The 24,438-nt window shown below is 33.8% G+C and overlaps 1 protein-coding gene across 9 annotated transcripts in view; it reads right to left on the bottom strand.

The window, feature by feature from the left end:
- The window catches only part of Obsc (Obscurin), a 226,868-nt gene that overhangs the window by 56,739 nt on the left and 145,691 nt on the right, over positions 1–24,438 (bottom strand). For 7 of the 9 annotated variants that reach the window (XM_074138259.1, XM_074138258.1, XM_074138263.1 and 4 more), the window contains 13 exons: positions 23,582–23,863; positions 20,693–20,865; positions 20,347–20,455; positions 18,265–18,446; positions 16,479–16,667; positions 10,390–11,865; positions 5,989–6,097; positions 5,184–5,359; positions 3,643–3,763; positions 2,807–2,981; positions 2,588–2,709; positions 1,616–1,794; positions 1,225–1,333 (listed from right to left, as the gene is read on the bottom strand). In XM_074138259.1, the coding sequence (XP_073994360.1) occupies positions 1,225–1,333; positions 1,616–1,794; positions 2,588–2,709; positions 2,807–2,981; positions 3,643–3,763; positions 5,184–5,359; positions 5,989–6,097; positions 10,390–11,865; positions 16,479–16,667; positions 18,265–18,446; positions 20,347–20,455; positions 20,693–20,865; positions 23,582–23,863 (3,402 nt within the window). The remainder of the gene's footprint in view (positions 1–1,224; positions 1,334–1,615; positions 1,795–2,587; positions 2,710–2,806; positions 2,982–3,642; positions 3,764–5,183; positions 5,360–5,988; positions 6,098–10,389; positions 11,866–16,478; positions 16,668–18,264; positions 18,447–20,346; positions 20,456–20,692; positions 20,866–23,581; positions 23,864–24,438) is intronic. The other 2 variants (XM_074138266.1, XM_074138267.1) reach the window with 2 other exon arrangements.

Raw genomic sequence — 24,438 nt, 5'->3', positions numbered from 1 at the left:
TAACTCCGCCAAAAATAAAGATACGGCATCGGGGGTAAAACATTTGAAAACTAGACCAAAAAAAACATATAGTTTGCTTCATGGTTTTTTTCGAAATTCCGCTTTCCTAAAAAGTTATTAGCAATTGGTGCGTTTTACTTTACCAGCGTTTTTAATGGATCACCCTGTATATATATGTATATATATACAAATTTCAAGCAAAACTGTTGAGTAGTCGTAGTCTTTTGTTTTATAGTGCATTACAGACAGTATAATAATAATAACAATAATAATAATAATAATAATAATAATAATAATAATAATAATAATAATATTATTATTTCAGCCACGGGACTTGTGCCGCGGTCGCTGGGGGAGGGCCTCTGCATGATGGGAATCAGGAGGACCATCATATACGAGATGCAGCAGGCTGTGGTTCTCCACACCTGCCGCATTGTAAGGGAAGTGCTAAGGGGAAGACGCCAGAGACTAGCACGGACATATTTTCTTTTGTCTTTATCATTGTCCGGTTCCAGTTAGAACCGTAATACCACAGGTAATACCAAAGAAAACAGGTTCCTCCCTTGTCTGCGGGCCGCGAGGAATTTGAAAAAAAAGGAAAAATAAAAAAAAAAAAAAAAAATAATAATAATAATAATAACAATAATAATAATAATAATAATAATAATAATAATATAATAATAAATCACTTGATAACTAAAACAGTGGCATGAACTCTAGCAAAATTTGCAAACCGGCTCTCAGACTAAGCTGTATTTACAACGCTTCAAACCAGACTAAAGGCGAACCTTAAAGAGGCCACATTAGATTCCATTTAAAGAGGTTTCACATCCCTTGTGGTGATAGCACCGTGCAGTCTGTAGAACATCCACAGTTCTCTTGCAGCCTTCTATAATCATAGAGAACCCCTCTACTTTCGAAGAGTTTCCTGACCAATAGAATGTAGCCTATACCGTTCACTGATATAAATCGCTATAATTGATAAAATATTTTATATTTAGCCCATTCCGAGGGTTTAATCCTACAATGAACTCAAACCTAATGTGAAATTTGAGCTTCCTGAGATTTTGCGTTATTGAGATCTTTTGATCCAACGCACGCTCACATACCAATTTCGTAAAAACCACTATTTCTCATTCGTGTAATTTCTTAAAATGTATAATTCCGGCAAAAACACAATATTTGAAGAGTTACAGTACTTCTTAGAGAAAGTAAATAACTTACCAAGTCAATTCTGGTTTTGGAACACCTTGTGCACGAACTTTTAAATCTAATTCTGCATATTCTCGTACCATTACATCATCTAATTTTTTAGTAAATTCTGGTTCTTCCACTAGATGGAAACAAATAAAAAGTTAATTAGGTACTTATTTTTTGCATAATGTAAAATGGTGATATGTTCTCAGTATTAAAGCAATAATAAATTTTATATAAGGCACATCAACAACTAAGATCTTTGGCGCCTGCAGCTTTCTCAGTGCACTGTCGGCCACCGGACGATTTTCTCGTTACAAACATTATCACAGAACAGTGAACTGCAGCGGTTTCTAACTCGGACATCAATATGCCTTCTTAATTTTACTGTTCGATTCGTTCGCACTGCTACGATACGTACTGTGTATTTTTAATTTGGCATCTGCTGAACTTTCGCCAACTTCATTGACAGCTGATAGTGTGTAAGAGCCAGCATCATCCAACAGTATTCCTATGATTTTCAGTTTGTAGACTTCGTTTACATCGTCCGTAGTAATATCAAAATGATCACTTTGTGATAATTTTTTACCATCTCTACGCCTGCGAAAAAGAAAATTATTTTAATTGCTTAGCCACTTCACGTACTGGTCGTTCTTAAAAAGATTACTATCCTCAATATGTGTTGGAACTTACATGCGTACATACAGTCATTTACACCTATGATATTGGATGAGTTTGACCTTGTGAACAGGACGGTGTAGTCAGCTTCTTTTTTTTTTATGAGCTTGAAGTTCAAGTAAAAACTGCTAATCGAAGAATAAGGATACAATGCTGATTTCGTCCAAATTAAGAAAATACAAATAAAATGCAAAAAGGCCTGCAGTATATTTCTTGCATTCATAGATAAACGCTCTTGGTACTGTACAGTAGCCGAGCTGTTAGAGGCGAGACCTGCAAAGCTAATATGTATTGTGGTACTGAGTTCGATTCCCGGTCTAAGCTTTAGATTTTATAATGCTTAATTTGAAAATTTTATAGTAAAGTATGTTTGCTAATCGCTCCCGTTCATGACACCTAATTGGTAGTTAGTTGGACGTGGAGCCGCCTGAAAAAAGTAGACCTTACTTTATTTTACTTTGGTACTGTACAGCTAGATCAAGATCTAGGAGGTGCAGTGTACAAGAGCAGAGAAGAGAGAATTCAAGCTGCGAAATAAAAGTTCTGGAATGTGTCTAAAGAAACAAGAAATGAGAGGAGTTGAACTTCCGAGCCAGAAGCCACACATCAGCTAACTCTTCCTACACGCTTAATTAAACATTTCCTCCTTTAACTTATTTTTGCCTAAGCCGCTATACTTTGCAATGCCCTAAATTACTCAAGAAATATAACTTACCAAGAGATTGTAGCTCTAGGATTTGAATGTACAACAGCTACAAATGTACTGTCTTCATAGGGGATGCCAGTAATATCTTTAAATACTAATATTTCCGGTTTCAATTGAACGTCTAATCGTGCCTGTAATTTATAACATAGAACTAGCATTTTATTGTTTTATTCTTCTAAAATGAATTGAAAATTTTATGCTTGGTTATGAATAATAAAACAAACTAACCGCACATTCAGCTTCGCCACTTTTGTTGACTGCTTTGAACTTGTACTCTCCAGTGTTTTCATGTTTGCAAGAAGGGATCGTCAGCGTGAAGATACACTCTTTCAATCCGTGATGGATCAGTTTACTGTCAGAATCTGCGATCATTTCTGTCGGTACATCACTGCCATTTACCTGCCTGAAACAAATACAAAAAAGTAGCATAATACATCATCGTGTCTGATGCGCACAATGTAACACCCGTAGATAAGGATACGCATTCTGTTCCATTTTATCATGCACACTGCCATAGCATGTTGGCTTCTTGAGGTGCGAGTTCATGCGAAGCTGTGCTACATTTCCATTTTACATCTTAGCTTTGCGGGCGCCTAAAATTGCAAGCACCTGGCGGTGCCTTCAGGCGGTCATTTATCCAGGTATTAACCACGCCCGATTATGCTTTACTTCAATGATCGGACAAGAACGTTTACTAAAGACCCTTATCTAGTTAAATCCGTAAACTTTATTCTGAATTTTTGAGGCAACCAATTTTATGATATAAAAAATAGTCAGTGTTAGGACTATAAAATACACTGAATTGGCCCCTTAAAGCAGAGAATAACTTATTTCTTTTCCCATATATACCGACTAAAATGGCTACTCTCGAAAAAAAATCAAATAAAAGTATGAAGGTAAAAAAGAATCCGTAGACGCATTTTTTATGAAAATACGAGAAAACTAAGAAAATCCATTCACTGGAGTGGCACTGCCACTTTAATCGAGAATGTATAGCATATCTGCCATGTATCATATACCACAACAAATCTGCCATATACAATATCTGGTATATCTAAACTTACCACTCCACTTCTGGAATTGGATCGGCTGTCAGGACCACTTTCAGTACGGCTGTGTTGTTCTTCGGCACAGCTTGAGCAACCAGTGGTTTTTGAATTTGCGGTAAACGGAAATCTTTAGCATCTACAGAAAGCAGAAAGAAAATACCATATAATTTCACATCTAAGTTTTCCAAATAATTTTAAATTAAAAGTCTACACCTGTTGGATTGGTGCTAGCAAGTACTAGAAGATTGAAAGAAATGTCTTTTCTTTGAACTTGTACTATTAATTTTATTAATTACGTACTATTAATACTATTAATATAAAAGTACTATTAATTATTAATTTTCTTGTATAGGTACAAGATCGTTTGAGAATCTTGGGAAATGAGGAGAAAGAAAGCTGTTGTCAAATAAGGCGCGTCTCTTCCCTTTATTGGATCTGAACATGCGAATGTAACAAATTTGATCACTCTCCAGCTAGCTAAAATCCTTAATAGGGCTGACGTCACGAAGCTAGAGTTTCTACAGAACACCTCCCAGACTACTGGTTTAGGTCGAGTCTGGGCACTTTGGTTTAAGGGGAAGTAAGGAGACTCTACATACTCGTATTTATTCTCGAGAGCTCTTTTGAAGAGTTCATAAGACAGCAGAATTGCACCTATACAGAGTTTAGAGAGTTGTTGGTTTCAGGGTATTTGTTTGATCAAAGTAGTAGTCAAATAGAATATTCCAAGGGAAGAAGGCAGTACACTAATACTGTACTAAATTGGCTGTGGAGATTAAAGTTGTGGACTCAGCTGCACTAGAGCTGGAGTCCCATTATTAAGTCAAGACCAGAACTCTCTTCTTGGAAGACTAGAGAAATTAATTTTACTCTCGGCTCCAGATTCCAACGCCTCAATTCCCGAGTAAACAGAATTTGAAAAACTGTGTTAATCGTTAATTGTCAAAACGTGGATATTCATTAATTTATGGGTTCCCCAGTCACTATAAAGTGAAGGGAAAAGTTTTCTGACCCATCGGCAAAGGGAACGAGCCACCTGCTGTAACCGGCTACATTTTCTCAAACAAAATATCGAGATAAATGGAAGAATATGAGAGAAAGTAGCGCAATAAATCTAAGCGTTATGAATTTCCCAACATTATCTCAAGGTAAGAGTTCACGGCGAACTTCAGGCTGGGACAAGAAGGCATTTTCCTGCAGGCGCATATCTTTTAGAATCAATATGAAGAACAGCTCCTATACGCTCTCCATGTGAACACGACAAGCGACAATATGGCAATTCGGCAAAATTGCCGCTGATGGTTGACAAAGTTGGCATTTTTCATCCAATGACTGGGTGCTGGTAGATAATGTAACTATGGGCATAGAAGCATTGGATAGCGTTGGTCTCGGTCCCTCTCCTCGAAGAGTAATAAGTGCCTATGTGTTCACTGAACCCACTAATGTTATTGCAAGCCTTTGTTTGTGTTATTAGGTTTAAACACCCGAAGCACACGAAGATCATCGAATAAATAGCAAGTCTAGTTCCTTCTGCTTGGTAAATGCAGATTTCTTACCAATTATTTTCAATTTGGCGGATTCTGTGGCTTCGCCCAGATTGTTAGACAGCACCACTCTGTATTCCCCGGTGTCCGTCAGCTGACAATCCACCACCTCAAATTTATATTTGACTTCACCTTCTTCTCTTGCAATAAACCTTTCTGATCCTTTAATTTCTTTTCCATCTTTGAGCCTGCCAATCGAAGTGAATTTTTAATTGTTATATTTCAGTAATCTTATGAATAAAACCAAACTAATAAACGATTTGGATATTTTTTTTTTCTTAACAAACCAATCAGTAAAAACCATTTCTTCATACTCAGACGACGTGAATTCCCGTGAAAACTCAAAATAGTATGCTAGATTGCATCGCCTATGAGAAGTAAGTGAAAGAAAAAAATCTAATGTGAACATTCTTACCAGAAGTTTGAAAAAACTTAACCATCGTCTACCTCAAAAGTGTTTCTAAAATTAATTATTTCTGGAAAAAAAAACGGTGCAAGTAAAAAAGGGGGCCTTTTTCAATAAAATCTCATAAACTAAACAACCATTTCAGTTAAGCTAGAAGGATTGAAAGATTTTGTCAAAGTTCTATTGTCGTATCCTCTCATGGCTCATATAAGAAATATAAAATTTGTGGCAGTTTTTAATTAATTTTTAGAGTAAAAGTTAAACAAAAAAAATGGAAGGCCTACATAATGCAATTAGTAAATAAAGTGTAAAGAATAATCATAGCAGAATTATTATTTAAGAACCCTCATTAATGCAATTGAAGGTCAATGTTAAAACTAAAAACAAATAAATAATTATTTTTGTGTTTACCATTTTGCAGTTGGTTTTGGTGTGCCAACTGCTTCAATTTCGAAAGTATGTTCCCAGGTTTCAAATACATCTATATCTTTCATGTAAGATTTCGTTATAGTTGGAGATGCTGTAAAAAATCAATGAATAAATAAATACAATACCTACAAATAATAAATTAATAAATCTAAGTAGCAATTGAATCTCTGATGAGGTGAATCAATAAACGAAACAAAATTATCTCAAAAACAGAAAAAATAATTCAGAATCTAAGTTGCACACCACACTAGAGCGTTTTTTAAAAATAAAATTTAAACTTGCTCTGTAAAAAAAAGAAAAAAGTAAAATAAAAACCTTTAAATACGCAAATAATTATATAAAATTTGAAAAAAAATGAATTGATGTTAATTTTTTTATCAGACATTTTTGCTTTCAAAATCCGTAGTAATGTCTGCTTTATTCAATAAATAATTAGCAAGTTAGTAAAATTATGAAACAGCGGATGCAGACTTTTTTTTAAAACAGGGCAAAAACATTCTTATAATAGTAGATTTACAATTGGATTGAGCTTAAGTACTTGAACGCATTTGTTATTAGAATTTCCTGTTCAAATTTAAACTTTTTGTCAATTTACTAATTTAATTACGAACAAATATAATATTTTTAAATGAAAGAGATTGATTTAACTGAAAATAGTTTGTGCACTTTGTTTTAAGTAATATTGTTTTACTAAAAAATTCTGTTCCTGATTTTCTTCCTGTGGCTCTGGAAGATGTGGTTCTTTTGCTTGAGTCTGTTTTGATGATATTAAAAGTCCAGCATAATTTCGGCATTTCAAAAACCCTTTTAAAATTACTTTTTATTCATTTCACTTAAATCGTGCACAATATATTCAATCCAAATTGACAGATCTATAAATTATTCATAAAATCACACTATTGAGTGTTAGAATGTATCAAGCAATTCATGCAAAGAAGCTTATTAAACATACGTACATACTTTTTATATTTCTTAAACAAGATACATAAGAATACATAGAATACAGTAGTTTACAACGGCAAACAATTAATTTAACGGAAAATAACTGATACAAGTTAAAATGTATAGAAAACAGAAATTTATTAAAAAATAAAATGAAGTTTAATTTACGATATCAAAAATATTCATATACAGGGTGTCCCAAGCTATATGGATAACGACTTTTTCTCGAAACTAAGACAGCTAGAAAAAAACTAAAAATACGTGTTTCCTTAGTTTTTAGTTTTTTTCTAGCTGTCTTAGTTTCCGAGAAAAAGTCGTTATCCATATAGCTTGGGACACCCTGTATTTCAAGGTACAAAAACTTAAAGCTCTTATTATACCAATATTATAATTATTAGGTTAATAGCTTAACTTTTTTTTTAGGAAGTTTTTATGAAAACTATTACTGAAGAAATTTAGAATTTTGGTGAAATTTTGTCAGAAAACGTTTGAAAACATTTCAGGAATTTTCTAAATCTTCGAGAAGTCGGTAAAGAATTTGTGAATCAGAAATTGGTTATTTTTTAAAGAAAATATAAGATTTTATACATAATAAGTAATTTGCGTCCATTTCCGGATCGTTAATGTTCCGGATTCTTCTCAATGCATTGCTAAACTTTAAGAGAAAATTATTATGTTAAAAAATATTGTCATTAAAGAACCAAGAGAACTGAGCTCTTGAAGCAGAGACCATTGGTACCAATATCAATGTGTCATGTGAAAGTTCAGATTTTTCGTTAAAGATACTTCGTTAACTTCTGTGTTTATTGTGTCTGGAGCACCATCAGAATGGATACATGGATTGTGATCTCTTAAGACTCAAGATTGTTCCTGAACTTTGCAATAACATTTTCTGATGTTTCACCGAATTAATCATTCAACAAATATTCACACAAACGATCACAATAAATCAAAATAAATTTAGAATATTCTGTAGGCAACGACGTAAAGCTGATTTTCTTAGAACTGAAATTATTTTATAATTCGATCATAAAATAGACAAAATATATTCCCAAGGGTAACAAAAAGTATGTGCGTATTTTTCTGTTGAATGTAAAAGAAAATGCTTTTACTTATTTGTTGCTTATTATAAATTACTATTCGTATTGTACTTTTAGAGATGTTTACACAACTTAGCGCATTCTACAGTACGATTTCATATAAGATAACTCGTCACAATGAAACCTAATGAGAAACGTAAAGTTTTATTTTTTCTAATTGAGATTCAATTGAATGAATCAGCATTTTACCGATGCAGGTGTATGTGCTTTCTTTCAGCACGATCGAAGTCAGTGCTAGATGGAGTTTCTTGAAGGGATATGGCAGTATGAAAACTGCTATTTCAATAAATAACGGAAAAACATTCTAACGCAAATTAAAATATGAAACCACAGAGAGCGTTTCGGGTATCACTGCTGAGAGTAAATTTCTTCTTCTTGGGGAATGCGTGCACTTCTGGTGTTTGCTAACCATTAGACCATGTGTAAAACCAATAAGCTTTTTAGGAGAGTTTAATTAAAAGAAATACGCACAAACCTTCTGCCACAACCTTGATATTTTAAACTGCAAATAAGTGCAACATCGTTAAAGCTTGTAATTTTTTGGCGGAAGTTGTCAGGTTTGTTTAAATGAAGCACATATGTGGAGAATTTAGATTTTTGTGAAGTATTGGGGTACACTGCGCGGGACCTAAATCATTTTTTTTTTTTTTTTTTTTTGGCGCATCAACAGCTGAGGTCATTAGCGCCCGGAGCTTTTTCCAGTGCACTGCCGGCCTCCGGACAGTGTTCTCTCGTTACAGACAACACTGTCCATCACCGGACAGTGAGCTGTAAGAAGCTCCTAGGAAGAGAAAATCTAAGGGTCAGCTGCTGGATTCGAACCCGGGACCTCCGCGTGGGAGTCCAGTATGCTAACCTCATAGCTAATCCCTTCCCTACCTAAATCATTGCAGAGGCTTATTGTACAATACGTTCGTTGTAAGTCTTGAAAGATGGTTTTGTATAAAATTGGTAAATATTTCAGGTAGGAATGAACCTTTAGCGCCTCGTTGTGATGAATTACTTCACATTGAGCGGAGGTTGCACTCAGTTAACTGTAATGGCAGCTTGTTAAGGCGAAATTTTTAAATTGTATACTTAAGTAATATATTTGGTTTAAGTTAATCCTTCTATTAACAGTATTGTTAGAGTCGTTGACTATGTGTATAATCTCTAACACACTTCTTTCCTTTCTTTATTTTTAGGACCAGCGATTGAACTGGTAGTTTCAAGAAAACATTAGCACAAAGAAAGAGTAGTCCAAATAGTTCTAAATGAGAAATACATTAGAACAAACAAAAGATGAATTCTAAGAGAAAGTGTTTGAAATAGTTCCAAAATGTTCTCTTTATTTCTTACTTAAATTAACATATATCCATCAATGTTAGAAACTAAGAACAATTATTTAACAATTCTTATATTCTGCGTAGGGTATTTGAGCGGAGCATGTAAAACAATCCATATCAGCCTTTCACCCAATGCAAGCAACGATATGCACCTATATGCAGTGCTTGAGCATTTCGAAATTTTCAACCATTTCCTAATGCCTTAAACTTGTTTTATAATTTTTATCGTTTTTATTTGAAGTGTTTAAAAACGCTTTCATGTGGTAACAACATACATACGCTTGGGTGCAAAGGAAACCAGAACACCTGATTATTTGAGATTGCGGATTAATAATTTTCTCCATTTATATATATAATTTAACTGCTAAGGTCATTATGCCTAAGTTTGCTCTGTTGAAATAGGCCCCAACCAAGACACCTAAATCTTGCATTTCAATTCATGCCAGTTGTTTAGTTTGTACCAAGGGAAACTGTTCATAAAGCGCAATCCTTACATTCATGGAGCATAAGCTACCCTAAAGTATGATACAATTGCATAAACGTTAAAGAGAGTTAAGTTTTAGTGACCCTAAACGGTATGGATCTGGCACAATAGAGAAAATAACGAACGTGAATTTATAAAACAAGTTTAAGAATGAATAACGACCGTAGGTAGGTTGAATGAAGCTATTTTTAAGCTTACGAAAACCTTCCAGTGTTACATCTGTACCTGGAAACTGTTAAAAGTGTACATCGAAAAGCGCGACTCGAGAATCACATTGTTGAAGTTCCCGATCCTGCCTTCACGGTTGTAAAAGGAAAACCAGGTGAGAGGACTGCCCCTAATCTACTTCCCCTAATCTCTTTTCAAGGTTGGTTGGTGCAGCCAATACATACCTCGAATAAGCATGGTGTTCTGTTCTTCCCCTTTACATCCGTAAATTCGATTAGTGTTTTCAAGATCTACTTTTAAATTTTGCCCTATTTCATTAAAGTGTAAATGTATTTATTTGTAATGTAGTCAGTAATTATCTTACCATTGTTTTCAGTATTCTGCTCAAGGTTTGAAATTTTTGAATGTGTTTTTTGATTCTGTTCCACTAATCCATACTGGCCAAAGTGAGATGCCTCTAACTTACCATCAGATAAATTTGTTTCATCTAATTTATCAAACAACTTAGATCCAATACATGTTTCTAAATCGTCGATGGAGCTAGCATTGGGGTTTTCCATTGTCCTTATGGCTTTTTCAGCAGAAATTAGAACTGCAGAAGGTGTTTCAATGTCTTTAATATCTAAAGATTTTTGAGTTTCTTGTTCTTTATTCGCAGAAAGTGTTTCACTATCTGTTAAGGAAACATCAGCGTATTTTTGTGTTTCTTCTTCGTTTTCAGCAAAACTCAATGGTTTTAAAGGTGATTCGCCGTCCTTTATGATATCGTTGAGCTTTTGGATTTCTTCGTCTTTAACAGCAGAAATTAAATGCTCCAATGGTGATTCATCATCCTTTATGGAAACATAAGCGGGTTTTTGAGTTTCTTCTTCTCTTTCAACACAAATTAACCTCTTTAAAGATGATTCCCCGTCCTTTATAGAATTATCCTTGGGATTTTGGATTTTATCGTCTTTTTCTACAGAAATCAAAGACCTTACAGGAGATTCACTATCCTTTATGGAAGTATTTTCAGGTTTTAGAGTTTCTTCGTCCTTATCAATAGACATTAAAGTTTCTAAAGGAAATTCGTCATCCTTTAAGGTTACATCCTCAACTTTTGGGATTTCTTCGTCTTTTTCAGCAGAAGTTGAAAACTTTAAAGGTGATTCAACATCCTTTACATAAACATCTATAAGCTTCTGGATGTCTTCGTCTTTTTTAGCAGAAATTGAAAGCTTTGAAGGTAATTCACCATCCATTACAGAGAGATCAATAGACTTATGGGTTTCTTCTGTTTCTTTCACAGAAAGTAAAGGTTCCAAAGAGATTTCACCATCTTTTATAGAAACATCAGCGGGTTTGGGAGTTATTTCGTTTTTTTCTGGTTTCAAAGTTGGCTCACGAACCTTTATAGAAATATCTTTAGCTCTCTGGGTTTCTTCCTGTTTCTCCGCTGATGAAAATGGTTTTAAAAGTGTTTTACCATCATCGATGGAAACATCCTTGGGTTTTTGGATTTCTTCTTCTTTTTCCGTGGGTATTAAAGAATTTTTCATTGTTGCATCATCTGTTATGGACATTTTTTTGGCGATATCAGATTCCCCATTGTCTAGTTTGCCCATTTCTAAAGTCATTTTTGAAACTTCAGTGTCTTGGTTTTCTTCCAGTGATGATGTGATTGCTATCATGTGCATCTCTTTATGTATTCCGATCATTTCAATGTGTTGTTGTGTATCACTGTCGGTCATATATTGCTGCTGTCCTTTAGTTCGTATTTCAATACATTTAATGTAACCATTTTCTTTAATTTCATCCATTGTTTCATTAATTTCATTTTCCATTTGAACTAAAGCGTTACCTGAAAATAATCTTATTTAAATGTGATTTTTTGTATGGGATTGTAATAAATTATAATGAATGCCAGCTGGTCGAATGTAATTAATAATATTGCTATTAATTGCAGGAGTTACTTCATAGTTGTTGACATTGTTCACATACAAAAAGCTCAGAAAACAGAATGTAGTAGGTTGAATTGGACGTTCTTAAGAGGGTTGTTCTTTATCTCATTTGTGACACAACGTTCCTATAAACCATACTCAACTTTTTTCGAAAATTTGCATATTTCATTTCTTTAATATTTCAGGATTAGTTTCTATGAAAATAATTTTCAACTCCCTGAGGGTTTGAGCTAGAGCAAATTTAATTATACCACTAGAAAGAACACTAAATTTTCCTCTAGATGATGGCCATTTATTACTATTAAATGAGCACCACTTTGGATCTTAAAATTTAAAAAATTTAATTACTTTCAAACTTTCAAATAATTCACCTCTCTCCACAAATGTTTCTCTTTAAAAAATAAGCAGTCAGATATCTGAAAATAGTCTTAAATAAAAAGCTTCAAATTCATTAAGGATTGATGACTTGCTATCTTAAATTCAGCAGTTGAAAAGAAATTTTGACATTTATTGTTTTAAAAAGAAGCAGAAACATTGAAAGATTTTAAGTTACATTATATTTTGAAAACTAATATTTTTACAATTTACAAAATTTTGAAGCAAATGGTATTTCTGATAAACTCTTAAGGGGGCGGAATAAAAAACAGAAAAATTAACTTATTTTGATTGGCATAATTAAATTTGCTTTACTCTTGTTTGCTAAGAGTTATAACACTTTTATGAAGGGGACGTAGCGAACAAAAACGTAGAAAACGTTAATTTTTCAAAAACAGTTGAGATTCTGTATTTTTTTTTTTTTTTTTTTCTGCCGCATTAAGGACTTAGAACAACAACCTTAGTACGGCACTTCATCCTGCTATAATCTGAGCAATAGATATGAGACGTTGCGATGTTCCAAAAATACGAAGATTCATATTTCTAAAGTCCTGGGAAATCAATATATATTTTTTTTTCGGTGAGAGCAGAAATATACGAGGCACATCCAAGATTTGATATCTCGGTAAGCCAAGACAACTGCCCACAATAATTAAGTTGCAGTAACCATTTGAATTGCTGCGAAGATCATGAACCAGGGGATAATTAATTCCAGGTTCTGTCATGTTCTTAGACTGTCAGGCGGCTTTGTGGAACATAAAGTCATCATCGATTGTTGCACGAGAACTAGTGGCCAAAATAAGGTATTCGTTTGGATGCCTGGATATTCAAGTATATAGGCAATGATGGGTCTAATCGCTTTACCCAGGAAAGTTTACTGTGAGAGTTAAATCAATTAGGTCAGGTGGCCAAACTGATGACCATAAACATTCTTACTGCAGGATTGAATCATTCTGACAACAGGTACGTTTTGTCAGGAAGCTTCAAAAGCTTTTATATCTGAGATTTAGGCTAATGAGCAGCTTTCCTTTTTCCAGATTCTTGAGTTTAATTAAATAGACAGAGAACAAAGTAGTTGCTATACTAGTGATGCCCCAATAGACCCACGGTCGCGTTCGCGTAGAATTTGGCAATCCAGAAAATGTAGATTTAAACTAAACTAGGATTGGAATGAGGTTCGCTCTTTTTTGCTAAGCAAAAATTATTCATAAATTTTTACGAGATTTTACGTAGTTAGTACAATGGCTTACATAACAACACTAACGTAGCTTAAATTTTTATTTGCTTCATTAAATAAAACTTAAATGGAATCAACCATTGCGTACCATAAAAATAAGTAAATTCTTTTAGCAAATAAAATATCAACAAGTTGGTTTTTTTATCTTTTCAAATGTTAGTCAATGATACAGCAATTTATACTCTATGCTAGATACCATTCTACACTTTCCAACACTATGTTTTACGTTGAAATAAATATTAATTTTTATATTAGTTGAAATTATACGAGTAGTAATAGAAACTAGTGCCATTGTTAGGAGATTAAATTAAATTAAATAATAATTTAAAGAAGTGTAGTATTATTATAATATATACAAAGTAGAACTTCTACATTATCCAAGTAGAATGAGCCAAGAAGTAAATACGTTATCTTTCCTATTGTCTCCAATATACGGCTAACAACTTGTAGCAACCTTATTATTTTTGTTTTTTAGTTCCATAATTGATCTATAAAACTGATTGACTTTTCTTATTTGAACGCCACCAAAATAAATATATAAAAAGACCGCTAATTATTTGAGATTTTCTTTGTACTCTAACTAAGTGCTGTTAATTATTAATACTCTATTTATATTAACGGTAAACCTTTCTTGTAAATTGGTATCTCCTTTTGCAAACAGCTCCATAAATATTATACAGGTTTCACCTTACATTTAAATTTATCAGCTGAGGGAACTTACTTATAAAAGATAACGCTAATATTCATTGTATATCTTTATTTATTATTCAACCGCTTTGTTCAGTTTTTGTTTAACCTCTTTTCAAGGGGAAAAATGTTATTCTGGCAGTATTCAGAACCATTGAGTGATGAGCAACTTTAATAATCATTTTTGATATATGCATGTAATCCATACTTGAAGCAGTTAAAAAAAGGACCGGAGATAAAAATGTCAATCTCCCTTGCAGTGTCAAGGTTTTACAGCGCTTTTGCTAGATCTGATACTTTATTTTTACATTGTTTGCGAAATATTCATTCCCGTCATTCGGAATATAAATTTTGACAATTTCCACCGACTTTATCATTCAAGAAGATGCCCAGACTAACATCGGCTTCACTAAAATCCACACATTCAAGTAAATTTTTAGGGACCATAGATGCAATAATTTGCTGGTTTATGTTAGCAAATGTTTACCGTTTAAGAAGATGGATCAGTTTGGCACATAATCAGAGGGCCCCTGTACAATTGATTAAATTAGATGCTTTAACTCACAAGATGTGATGTAAAAAACAAAATAGTGTGTTAACTCAAATAAACTTTTTTTTTCATAATAATTCTTCTATTCTAGAGATAAAGTTTAGAAAAAAATGTCTGTTGTGTTAGATAGTTTCTGTAAAACATGTTTTAGGCTAAATTTTTTTGATTAATAACAGATATGTTAATAGGAATTTGTAAGTGAATAGTGAATTAACAATTATCACTTTATTTTTTTTTTTTTTAATTGATTTAATCAATTTAATTTACTTGAGACTATAGTAAATAAAAGAGATCTATATTTAATTTCTGCAAAGGGGATCAACTTCTGAAGGAAAGAAGTCTCAAATTTCCTCTCTTTCACATGTAAAGAAATTCTCAAATTCAAAATGGCAATTTTATGACTAGAATAGAAGAAAAACAAATATTAAATGAGAAATGTTGACCTTTTTTTTCCTCTATATTTTATCTTAAAGAAGCTGAATTACAGCAAAATGTTCGTGGGTAGGTTATTCTGAAGATAAAAGTTAAGGAAAATAAGTTCATGAAACTATTTAGAGTAGTTTCTGTCGAAAAATGTCATTTTAGTTACATTCAGTGCAATGAAATGTTTTTGTATTCAGCCGTTTTTAATAGTAATTTTGATTAATTTTTGTAACTGAATGTTCTATGGCTAAGGATGTTACTTCTCGGGGAGGAAAAACCAAGGCCTGAGAGCTTTACCCAGGAGCCACTCTCCAGAATTAAGAGTCTGATTAAACGGACGGGTCTGGAGGGTGAGCTCTAAAGTCGGGGAGCCACAATAGATCAATAGGGGTCGCGGTGGCGCAGGCCTTGAGGCCACCCAAATTTAATCTAATCTAATCTAATCTAACTGAATGTTCTCACCTGGTACACATTCATAACTACAGAATGAACACTGCAGTTAAAAGAAATAAAATATGTAGAAAAAAACTGGCGAACATAAAGAAAAACAAAGGCCAAGTAAATCCAAAAAATAGGTGATTTTAGAGGCAGTAACTTCATCCTAAACGTTTATAAAAGGTGTGTAGAAACAAAAATGACCGCTTTTCAATTTAATACTTTAATTATTATAATTTTTTGCGAATAATTTGGTTCCGTGTGTCCCTGTAAAGGATGAATTGCTGTTTTATTGACCATAGCGCTCAGTTTCTACTCTAATAGGAAGGAGAGTTTATAGGTGAGTGTTAACGCAGGGGATAGACATTCAAGATGCTCTTTTGATGACGTTTGTAGGCAGAAGCGCTCAGTCACTCTTTTGAATCGATGTCCAAAGTGGGTCAAAGCCATATTCAGCTTGGATTTTACTTGGAGAATGCCAATTTCAGCAACTGACATTAATATAAAGCTAAAGATTAATGTAGCATGTAGTTTGTAAACGTCCGACATAAATTGATTTTAAAATCTATTGAACTTTTTTTAGTTAGAAAAAACTTTTTTTTTCTACATCCTTTTGATAATATTCTTGCTAAAAAACCTTAACAATTTAAGAGGAGCTACGCAATTGCACACCATTGTCAAACCTAATCTAACAAAAACAGAAACACTCTAATAATTTCTTTTTTTGAACTGAACTTATTTTTTTATTTGTTTTGTATTTCTTGTAATTATTAATATTTGTTTGTGTGTGTTGTACTTAATTATACCTTGCAAATGTCCCTGTGATACTTCATGTCTAATTTGATCATCCTTGCAATGATCAGCCGTATCTATGATGAATAGATCTTCTTTATGCTCTAAACTACCAAGGCTAGCTACATTTTGTTCTTCTTCACTCTGTTTCTGTGTAATTGTGGCTACGCTGGTATTTTCAAGTGTTCCAGTAGATGATCTTGCTAAAGGACAATATCAAAATAAAAACAGAAAACACACAGTTTCGCACACACACACAGGCGAATAAATACAAAAAAGAATTTTAAATCTTGAGAAAATATTACTCAATAAATGTCTCCTTTGAGTTATGAAAAAAATAAAAAAATTCAATTGCCTTGGCTGGAATATAATCATACACTAAGAAAATATCTATCCATCTAGAGCAGAATATTTTATGGCAATTTTTTTTTTTTTTTGAAATCCAAAATCATGCTGAAATGAACAAATCAAAATCATGCTGAGATTTTTTGTTTCTCTAGTTTCTTATAATCTGGGGGAAAAAAAGTATGTAAAAAAAAACAAAAATTGAAAATATATTCGGTGATGTACTTTGCTTGACAAGAAGTGCATGCCTTTATTACCCGTTCTTGTACATTAATTTTGGATGAAATCAGTACCACGTATTTTAACTACGTTGAAAGTTTGAGAAAACCCTTCATTTTCTTGGATTAGAAGCTTTTTAAGGTAACCTTTTAGATAAATAAATACCTTCGAATGGGGTACGCTGGTATTAAAGATGAATTGGGGTATGAGGAATTTAGGGAATGGTTATCCTAGACAGCCAGCCCTCTGTTTTTCTTGGAACTTCCATAGAGAGTCTAGGAAGTTACGATGTTACAAGAGGATGTAATCTTAAGAACTTTTCCAGATTCATTTAATTTGGAGGAGCCACCTTCATTAAAGAGAAGTTGTATTGGCACTGGCCTAGAAACTGGATGTATGGTTTCACCTGGCCACGGTGAGACGTGTTAAACACATCTACGTTGGTTGTAGTGCTCCAAACCCCGTTAACTTAAAAAAATAATCCCTATAATTCCATGTGAACTCTCATTCACAGTATGTAGGGGTGAGTGAATTGACACTAGAGCGATAAAGTCATTAGGCTAAATTGCTGCATTAGAGATCATGAAAGGTATATTCGAGCAATTATTTTGGAGAAAGTTTGCCGCATTAATAACTCGGGCGAAACATGATTCATAAAAGTGAATTTTCTTTCCCCGATCTCAATAATTTGAAATGTAAAAAAATACATTTTTTGGCCGATTTTCAACACAGATTAACACATTGAAACTTCAATTTTTCGCGACTCAGACTCGCTGGAGTTGTGTAGTTCTTTTAGGAAAGATTCTAATCTAACAACGGCAAGAGGAGTTATTAAAGTTTATGTAGGTGCATTAAGTCTTGCTAGAGTATTTGCTAAGTGGATTTGAATACTAGATCGCAAGGAGGAAAAACTTCATACACAATAATTGTAAATAGCATTACTTAGGAACGCCTAATAGCATGATACGTCACTGAATTAATCTCTTAAAATTAATCAAATAAATGTAACAAAATAAAGCTAGGATCTGAGGTATTATTAAATTCCCAAAATAATTGTGCACCTGATACTAACTGTTGATGACAGAGATGATACTAACTGTTGTGCAGAATTTTGATAATATTAATGATTTATCATTAAGCAAACTTTAAAAATTGAAAATAATTTCTTATAACTGCAATAAATTTTTGATTTTAGGGAAAATAAAAAAAATAAAATAAAAAATGGTTGTCACTTACTCTGCACAATGACTGTAGTCTTTGTAACCGCTGTACCATTCTCATTTTTAGCTCGCACCTCGTATTCTCCACTGTCCTCAGCTTTGACTAAATTTACCGTCAGCTCGTAGTTCTCAACACGATGGCTATCCCTGGAAATCTTAATGTGAGCATCTTCATGCACCTCCTCGCCATCTTTGTACCTGAAAAATTCTAATTACTAGGCTCATTTAGGAAAAAATGCACACTTTTATATTCATCAACTGTGCTAACCTACGGCTGTCAAACTTAGAACATAACTAAATCTCAAGCAACCAAATACAAGTGTAGCTTAGAAGATTAGAGCAAAGTGTACTTAAGATAAACGAAGTGGTAAAGTAAGGAATGAGATTTATAAAGAAGAATTCTGCACTAGAAACTTTAAAAAGCTGAAGTTCGAATGGACAGGGCACTTTATAAGGAGAGATAGCACTAAGTTGAACAAGATTGTTATGGAGTGGACACCTCAGAACAAAGACAGAATGGGAGTCAGACAAAGAATGAGATGGGCAGGCGAAATTAGAAAAGAAGAAGTAGTAAACTAGTCCCTAAAAGTCCGGACAGATTCTAATGGCGCAACAAGTGAATAAAACTAGAAGAGGAAGCTGCGAATCGCCATTTTAAGTTACAGCTTGTTACTGAATTTAGCTAAAAATTTGCTGAAGAGGAGACCCCACACTTTTCGCATAAAAACTAAGTTTTGATTTTTGTTTATAATAAATGTATCTGAAAGTGTACTTATGAGTGTACTTATCTCTAATATATTGCACTTATGAGGTTTTATTTTATTTAATTATGTAAAAATGTATAATAAAGGCATTTTTATGATCATATTCTTTACACGTTTGGAGCAAAAAACCCAATATTTAAAGGAATTTAATATTGAAATTAAATTCAAAACAATATCCGAAGACCGCTGGCTTCAAAACATAAAGCTTGATCACGCTGGCAACGAACCCGTCACCTATCCGACAAAAAAATTTTCAAGGAGCTCACCCGTATCTTTTTTTAAATTATTTTTTTAGAGGCGGTCCCCGAGCGCTAGCTCATACCCGCCCCACGCTCACACCTCATTCGTACACTTCAAGTTGAATTATCAAATTATCATTCCTTACAATATACTAACTTCCTTGAATCCCTCTCCACATACGATAACAAACTTTGGAGAGCTACAAAAAAGTTTCTAAAACACCATTGCTTCCCCTCCTCTAAGCCATACTGATGGGTCGTGGGCAAGATCTGACAAGAAAAAGACTATCCTGTTTGTAAATCCCCTCTAGATGCCTTCACGGCCCCCCTTCTTCCTTGCAAGCCTTCTAATAACATACTAGAATTTCTAGACGTCCCTTTTCCTCTTAGCCCTTCCATCCCTCCGAGGTCAAATATCTTATCCAACATTTCTCTCTCAAGAAAAGTAATAGAAAGGTGTACGTTACCTGGGAATCTACTTGGACAGTAGATTTACATGGAACCCACACAATAGACTCGAAAGACTAAAAAAAGGTACGGACAACTAAGACGCATGTTCGGACTTAAATCTAAATTAAGCGCACCCCACAAGCATTCAGTCCTTTCAATCAAAAGCCCTCCGCCAAATCGTTAATTTTCCGCCACAGTCAATCAAGATCTCTGCATTGCAAAAAAATCAGCTTCTTAAAAGTAGAGAACCACATTTACTGGACTATTCAGGGCCCGGGGTAGTTTTGCATTTTAACTTCACAATCAACGACTTGAAAGGTACGTACAGACAAAGATGGAGGTAACAATTTCTGACCTGATAAAAAGGAATCAGTAATAATCGACCCACGTTTCCAATAAGCAAGTAGTTTTGTAAGTCTACAGAGCCTGTATTCTAGATTCAAACATTAATTAAGATCTTAAAACAAATATTTATTATCGACTTAAATTAACAGGCTGTATTAAAGATTTATTTTTTAATTTGATTAGAAATATGAATCAATCCCTAAATCAATTCGAAAATACGAAGTAAATAAATACAATAATTGCATAGAAACGACATATCGCTCTGTTTCTGAACAAATTTCTCGCACATTATATTATTACCATTTTACTTGTGGCTGTGGTGTTCCATCAACCTCAATTTTTAAGCTCAGGGTTTCTCCTTCGTTCACCTTCATCATTTCGCTCAATGGCTTGCAGAAAACTGGTTTGCCTAAATATAAAATTAAAAGTATGATCAGAATTTTGAAGAATAATTTGACATCAAAAACCAAACTGATACTGGTGAAACCTAACGATTGCCCTACTTTTCACACAAAGAAGTAAATACATTTATATTTGTAGTCATTGTATATCTGTCCAAAATATGAACTTAGTTATATTATTAAGTGACAATAACAAGGCTCATACGTTACATCTAAAAGTAAAAATAAAATACACAACTACTTACAAAGTACTGTAAGATCTGCACTAGATTCATTGCTTCCATATTGATTCTCAATGACACATCTATATTTACCAGCTGAGGTCCTGGAAACCTCTTTAATGACCAAAGTGTAGCTATCGTCAACTTCACGGACTGTATAATCTTTGTCTTCTTTAAGTTCTGTTTCATTGTGAAACCTTGAAACATTAAATTCTGGTGTGAGCAATCATACGACTTTCTTTAATCCATTCTAGGTTCTAACTTGTGCTATGCTATAAACTTTGAAATTTAACTAAATAATACATATTATGTTAGCTCCCATGCAAGTACACTACAATAAAAATTTGATTTTGGATGCATAAATCTCATCTTTCCGGAACTCCTCTTAAAATCAGTTTGATGAAAAGATTTCAAACATCAGAAATAGGTCTAAGTAGAATTTTATCAAAATAAAAAAAAAGAAAAGATCATCCATGTGATTCATATTTCCACAATCCAAATTTTTAAAACAATTTTATCACTATGGTCTAGATAACAAAACAGCCTAAATTTCTGAAAGAGCACCTTAGAAAGAAGCCAAAATAAGTCAAGGGAAGAAGTTTTTAACAAAAGTTATAACGAGTACGTAGTATACTAGGTTAAAAGGAATCATTTTGAGTCGGTTTTCGAAAAAATCGTTTAAAAAAAGTTAAAAATTTAATTGTGTAATGTAGGTGAACTATTTGGTCCAAAACCTTATTGAAGTGTGAACGATTCCCGTATGAAGTTTGAATTTGAAGTTATTCGCGCCATCCTGCCTGCCAGTCGTCTCCACCTAAACAGTTGGTAGAACTGCAGAAGAGAAGGGAAGATGTTCTACCCAAGCTTCGTGTTAGCCATTACGATCCCCTGTCCAGCGTCAGACCAGTCATGTACCCCCGCCAACGCCGGCGTATCTCTCCCAGCCAAGAGTCCAATATTAGAGTGTATAATACTTATTTAATGGCCATTGTCTTCCTGTGTAATTCCCATGTCGTGTCAATTGTGTCAGTCTGTGTTTATTATAAAACAACAAAAAGAATCAGCCATTGAGGTCTCCGCAGCTTAACGCTTCTAAAGTCAACTGCTTTTATCTTGGCATCCGCCAGTGTTTTCATTGCGAAGGTAATGAATAGTTTCATTCGAGGCTAAGTCCAAAGCCAGTGTAAGTATGTAAGAATTAATCTGTGTTTTAATTTGTAAAGGGAACATAATTGTAATGTAAGGACAAGCACATGTTAGTGGAACTCTGAGTCTGATTGTGTACGGGCAAATCTGTAAGTCTATTAATTATTCTTTTTTGGTTTAGACCAAACTCTTCTTGTGTTTTTGTACTATTGCATTAATTGTAAATATAAGAATATTTTACTGTTTAAATCTTTTGGTATTTCTGAGTGTTGGTGGCGTCCCCTACCCCTTCAGATTCCCGCTTTTAATATTAGAATTATTAGTCAAATATTATTTTCAGTCTGCTCTCCCAATTTATATCATTTTATTATCTATGTTCTATTCCCGAATAAGTTTAAATTTAAAGACGTTCCGCCCTCTTGCTGGTGAGTCGTCCACGCCTGACAGTTGGCAGGACTATGGAAGAGAAGGAGAGGGGTTCTACATAGCCTCGCCTCGGCTAAGGGGTGGTGCGTCTGTTTTCCACGTGGTCAGGACTCACCAACCAAGGTCCATGCCAGCAATTTTCCAAAGTGTCAGCCTGGGTATTAATTATAAAAAGAACTAAAAGTGTATGTCATTCCCAAGTAAGGTGCCAGCGTCAATCGGTGTCTTAATTATAGAAGAACAAGTTAGTCTGTGTTTTAATCATAAAGAGAACAAAATTGTAAGTCTTAATAATTATGTTTTCGGTCTAGACCCTTTATTGTATGTATGTACTTCTGTACCTTCTGAAAATTATTCCATTAATACGTGCTTAGTTGGAGATTTCAACGCTCGAATCGGAAACCTGCAAATGATTTCAAAACATTGTTTTGATTTAAACTCTAAGATTCTGTCTACGAGTAGATGTTCCAAAGATAGTGTTTTCAATTTCAACGGTAGAAAATTATTTGACTTCCTTGATAATTTCGGGCTTATGTTACTTAATAGTAGGACCGGGCAAGACTTAATCGGAGAGTTTACTTTCGTTGGTGCGGCCGGGGCTTCTGTCCTGGATTATACTTGTGGCAGTAATGAATGTATTCCATTTGTTGATAATTTTAGAATTGATGAGCAAATTTTTTCTGACCACATGCCATTAATTACTTCTTTTGTAGTTCTTGAATGTTCTTATTATCAATTTAACATTTTGCCCCTGCTGCCAAAACTGAATTGGTCCAAACAGAATCTTCTTGAGTACCAAAAAGAAATTAGACTTTTATTTAAAATTTGTAACTTTGAAAGCAATGGCATGGAGGAGCAAGTATTTTATCTGTCTGATATAATTAATAGTCTAGCTGTAGGTAACGAAATTTTTAGTTTTCCCAACGATTTGGAGAGAAACTTGGTTTGATAAAGTTTGTAATAAGATGAGAATTGATTATTTTAAGCAGCTTATGACATTCAGAAAATCAAACAATGATGGTGATAAAGTGTTGCATTTAGAATTTAATGATAAATATAAGAGCTAATGTGTGCGAAAGAAAAAAGAATACTGTGCGAAAAATTTATGCCCTCTTTCACTATTTCCCACGGTAAAGCTATTTCAGGATTTTCTAAAGTGGCTACTGTTGACACCAAAACGAACTATCTAATTTGAACTATCGATTTTTTTTTTTTTTTATGAATCACATTTTTATACTAGAAAACACCAAAATGTGAATCTGTCGTTAAACTCAAATTTGTAAATCAGCCCGAATACAAAACTTCCCCTTACGAAGGCATAAGGGAAAGAAAAAAACTTACCAACGAACTTTTCCTTTGGGAAATGAATCAATTTCCACGGTGAAGCCTACATTTGTATCACCTTCTTGGGCCATAACATGACCCATACCTTTAGCAAACTGAGGGGCAGTCTTCACGTACAGCCGACCGTGGTCAGTGTTTGTTCCGTGTACGTTCAGTAGTTTACAGCTGTACTCTCCGGCATCTTCTCGATTGATTGCGTTGATGGTGAGAGAGTGGGTGTCATGATCACTGGTGATCTTCTTTCGAGCATCTGACGGCACTGGTTTGCCCTTGTAGAACCTGTGGCAAAAAATTAAAAACAAAATAATGCCAAATCTGAAATTCACTAACAGCGCATTTGAATAAATTATTAAGAAAGGAAAGCTAAGATTTTATCGTAAAGTATCCATCATTAATTCATTGTTACAGATAATTCATCTTACTTTTCTATCGGGGTTAAAGAAGACTGTACAGGTTTTTCACTATTACTTTATGTATCATCCTACGCTAAACTAAAGGAGCGTAAGATATTTATTTAACTATGGTGTTAATTCTATCTTGAACCAAGATCAGGAGCTTGTTCCAGTAAAGGAAATTTTATTATTAAAATTTGTGTTACATGACGGTGGCAGAGCTTTAGTAAACGTAGTTTTGATTTAAGGATATACATACGAATATTTAGGCTTCGTGACCGTAAATTATTAAACTAAGGATTCAAGATTAGCGAGGAATCGGTAAAATAAAAAACAACTCGTCTTTTTGCCAACGTTTCGACAAATATATTGTCCTCTTCAGGGCTTGGCTGTGCGGGTTGGTTGAGTTACAGAAACGTTGACAAAAAGACGAGTTGTTTTTTATTTGACCGATTCCTCGCC

Source organism: Rhodnius prolixus, unplaced genomic scaffold (assembly GCF_049639745.1).
Source record: "Rhodnius prolixus isolate KJV_2025 unplaced genomic scaffold, Rpr scaffold_11, whole genome shotgun sequence".
Classification (NCBI taxonomy): Eukaryota; Metazoa; Arthropoda; class Insecta; order Hemiptera; family Reduviidae; genus Rhodnius; species Rhodnius prolixus.
The sequence above is the reverse complement of the archived record's forward strand: the minus strand, read 5'-3'. Positions and strand labels throughout refer to the sequence as shown.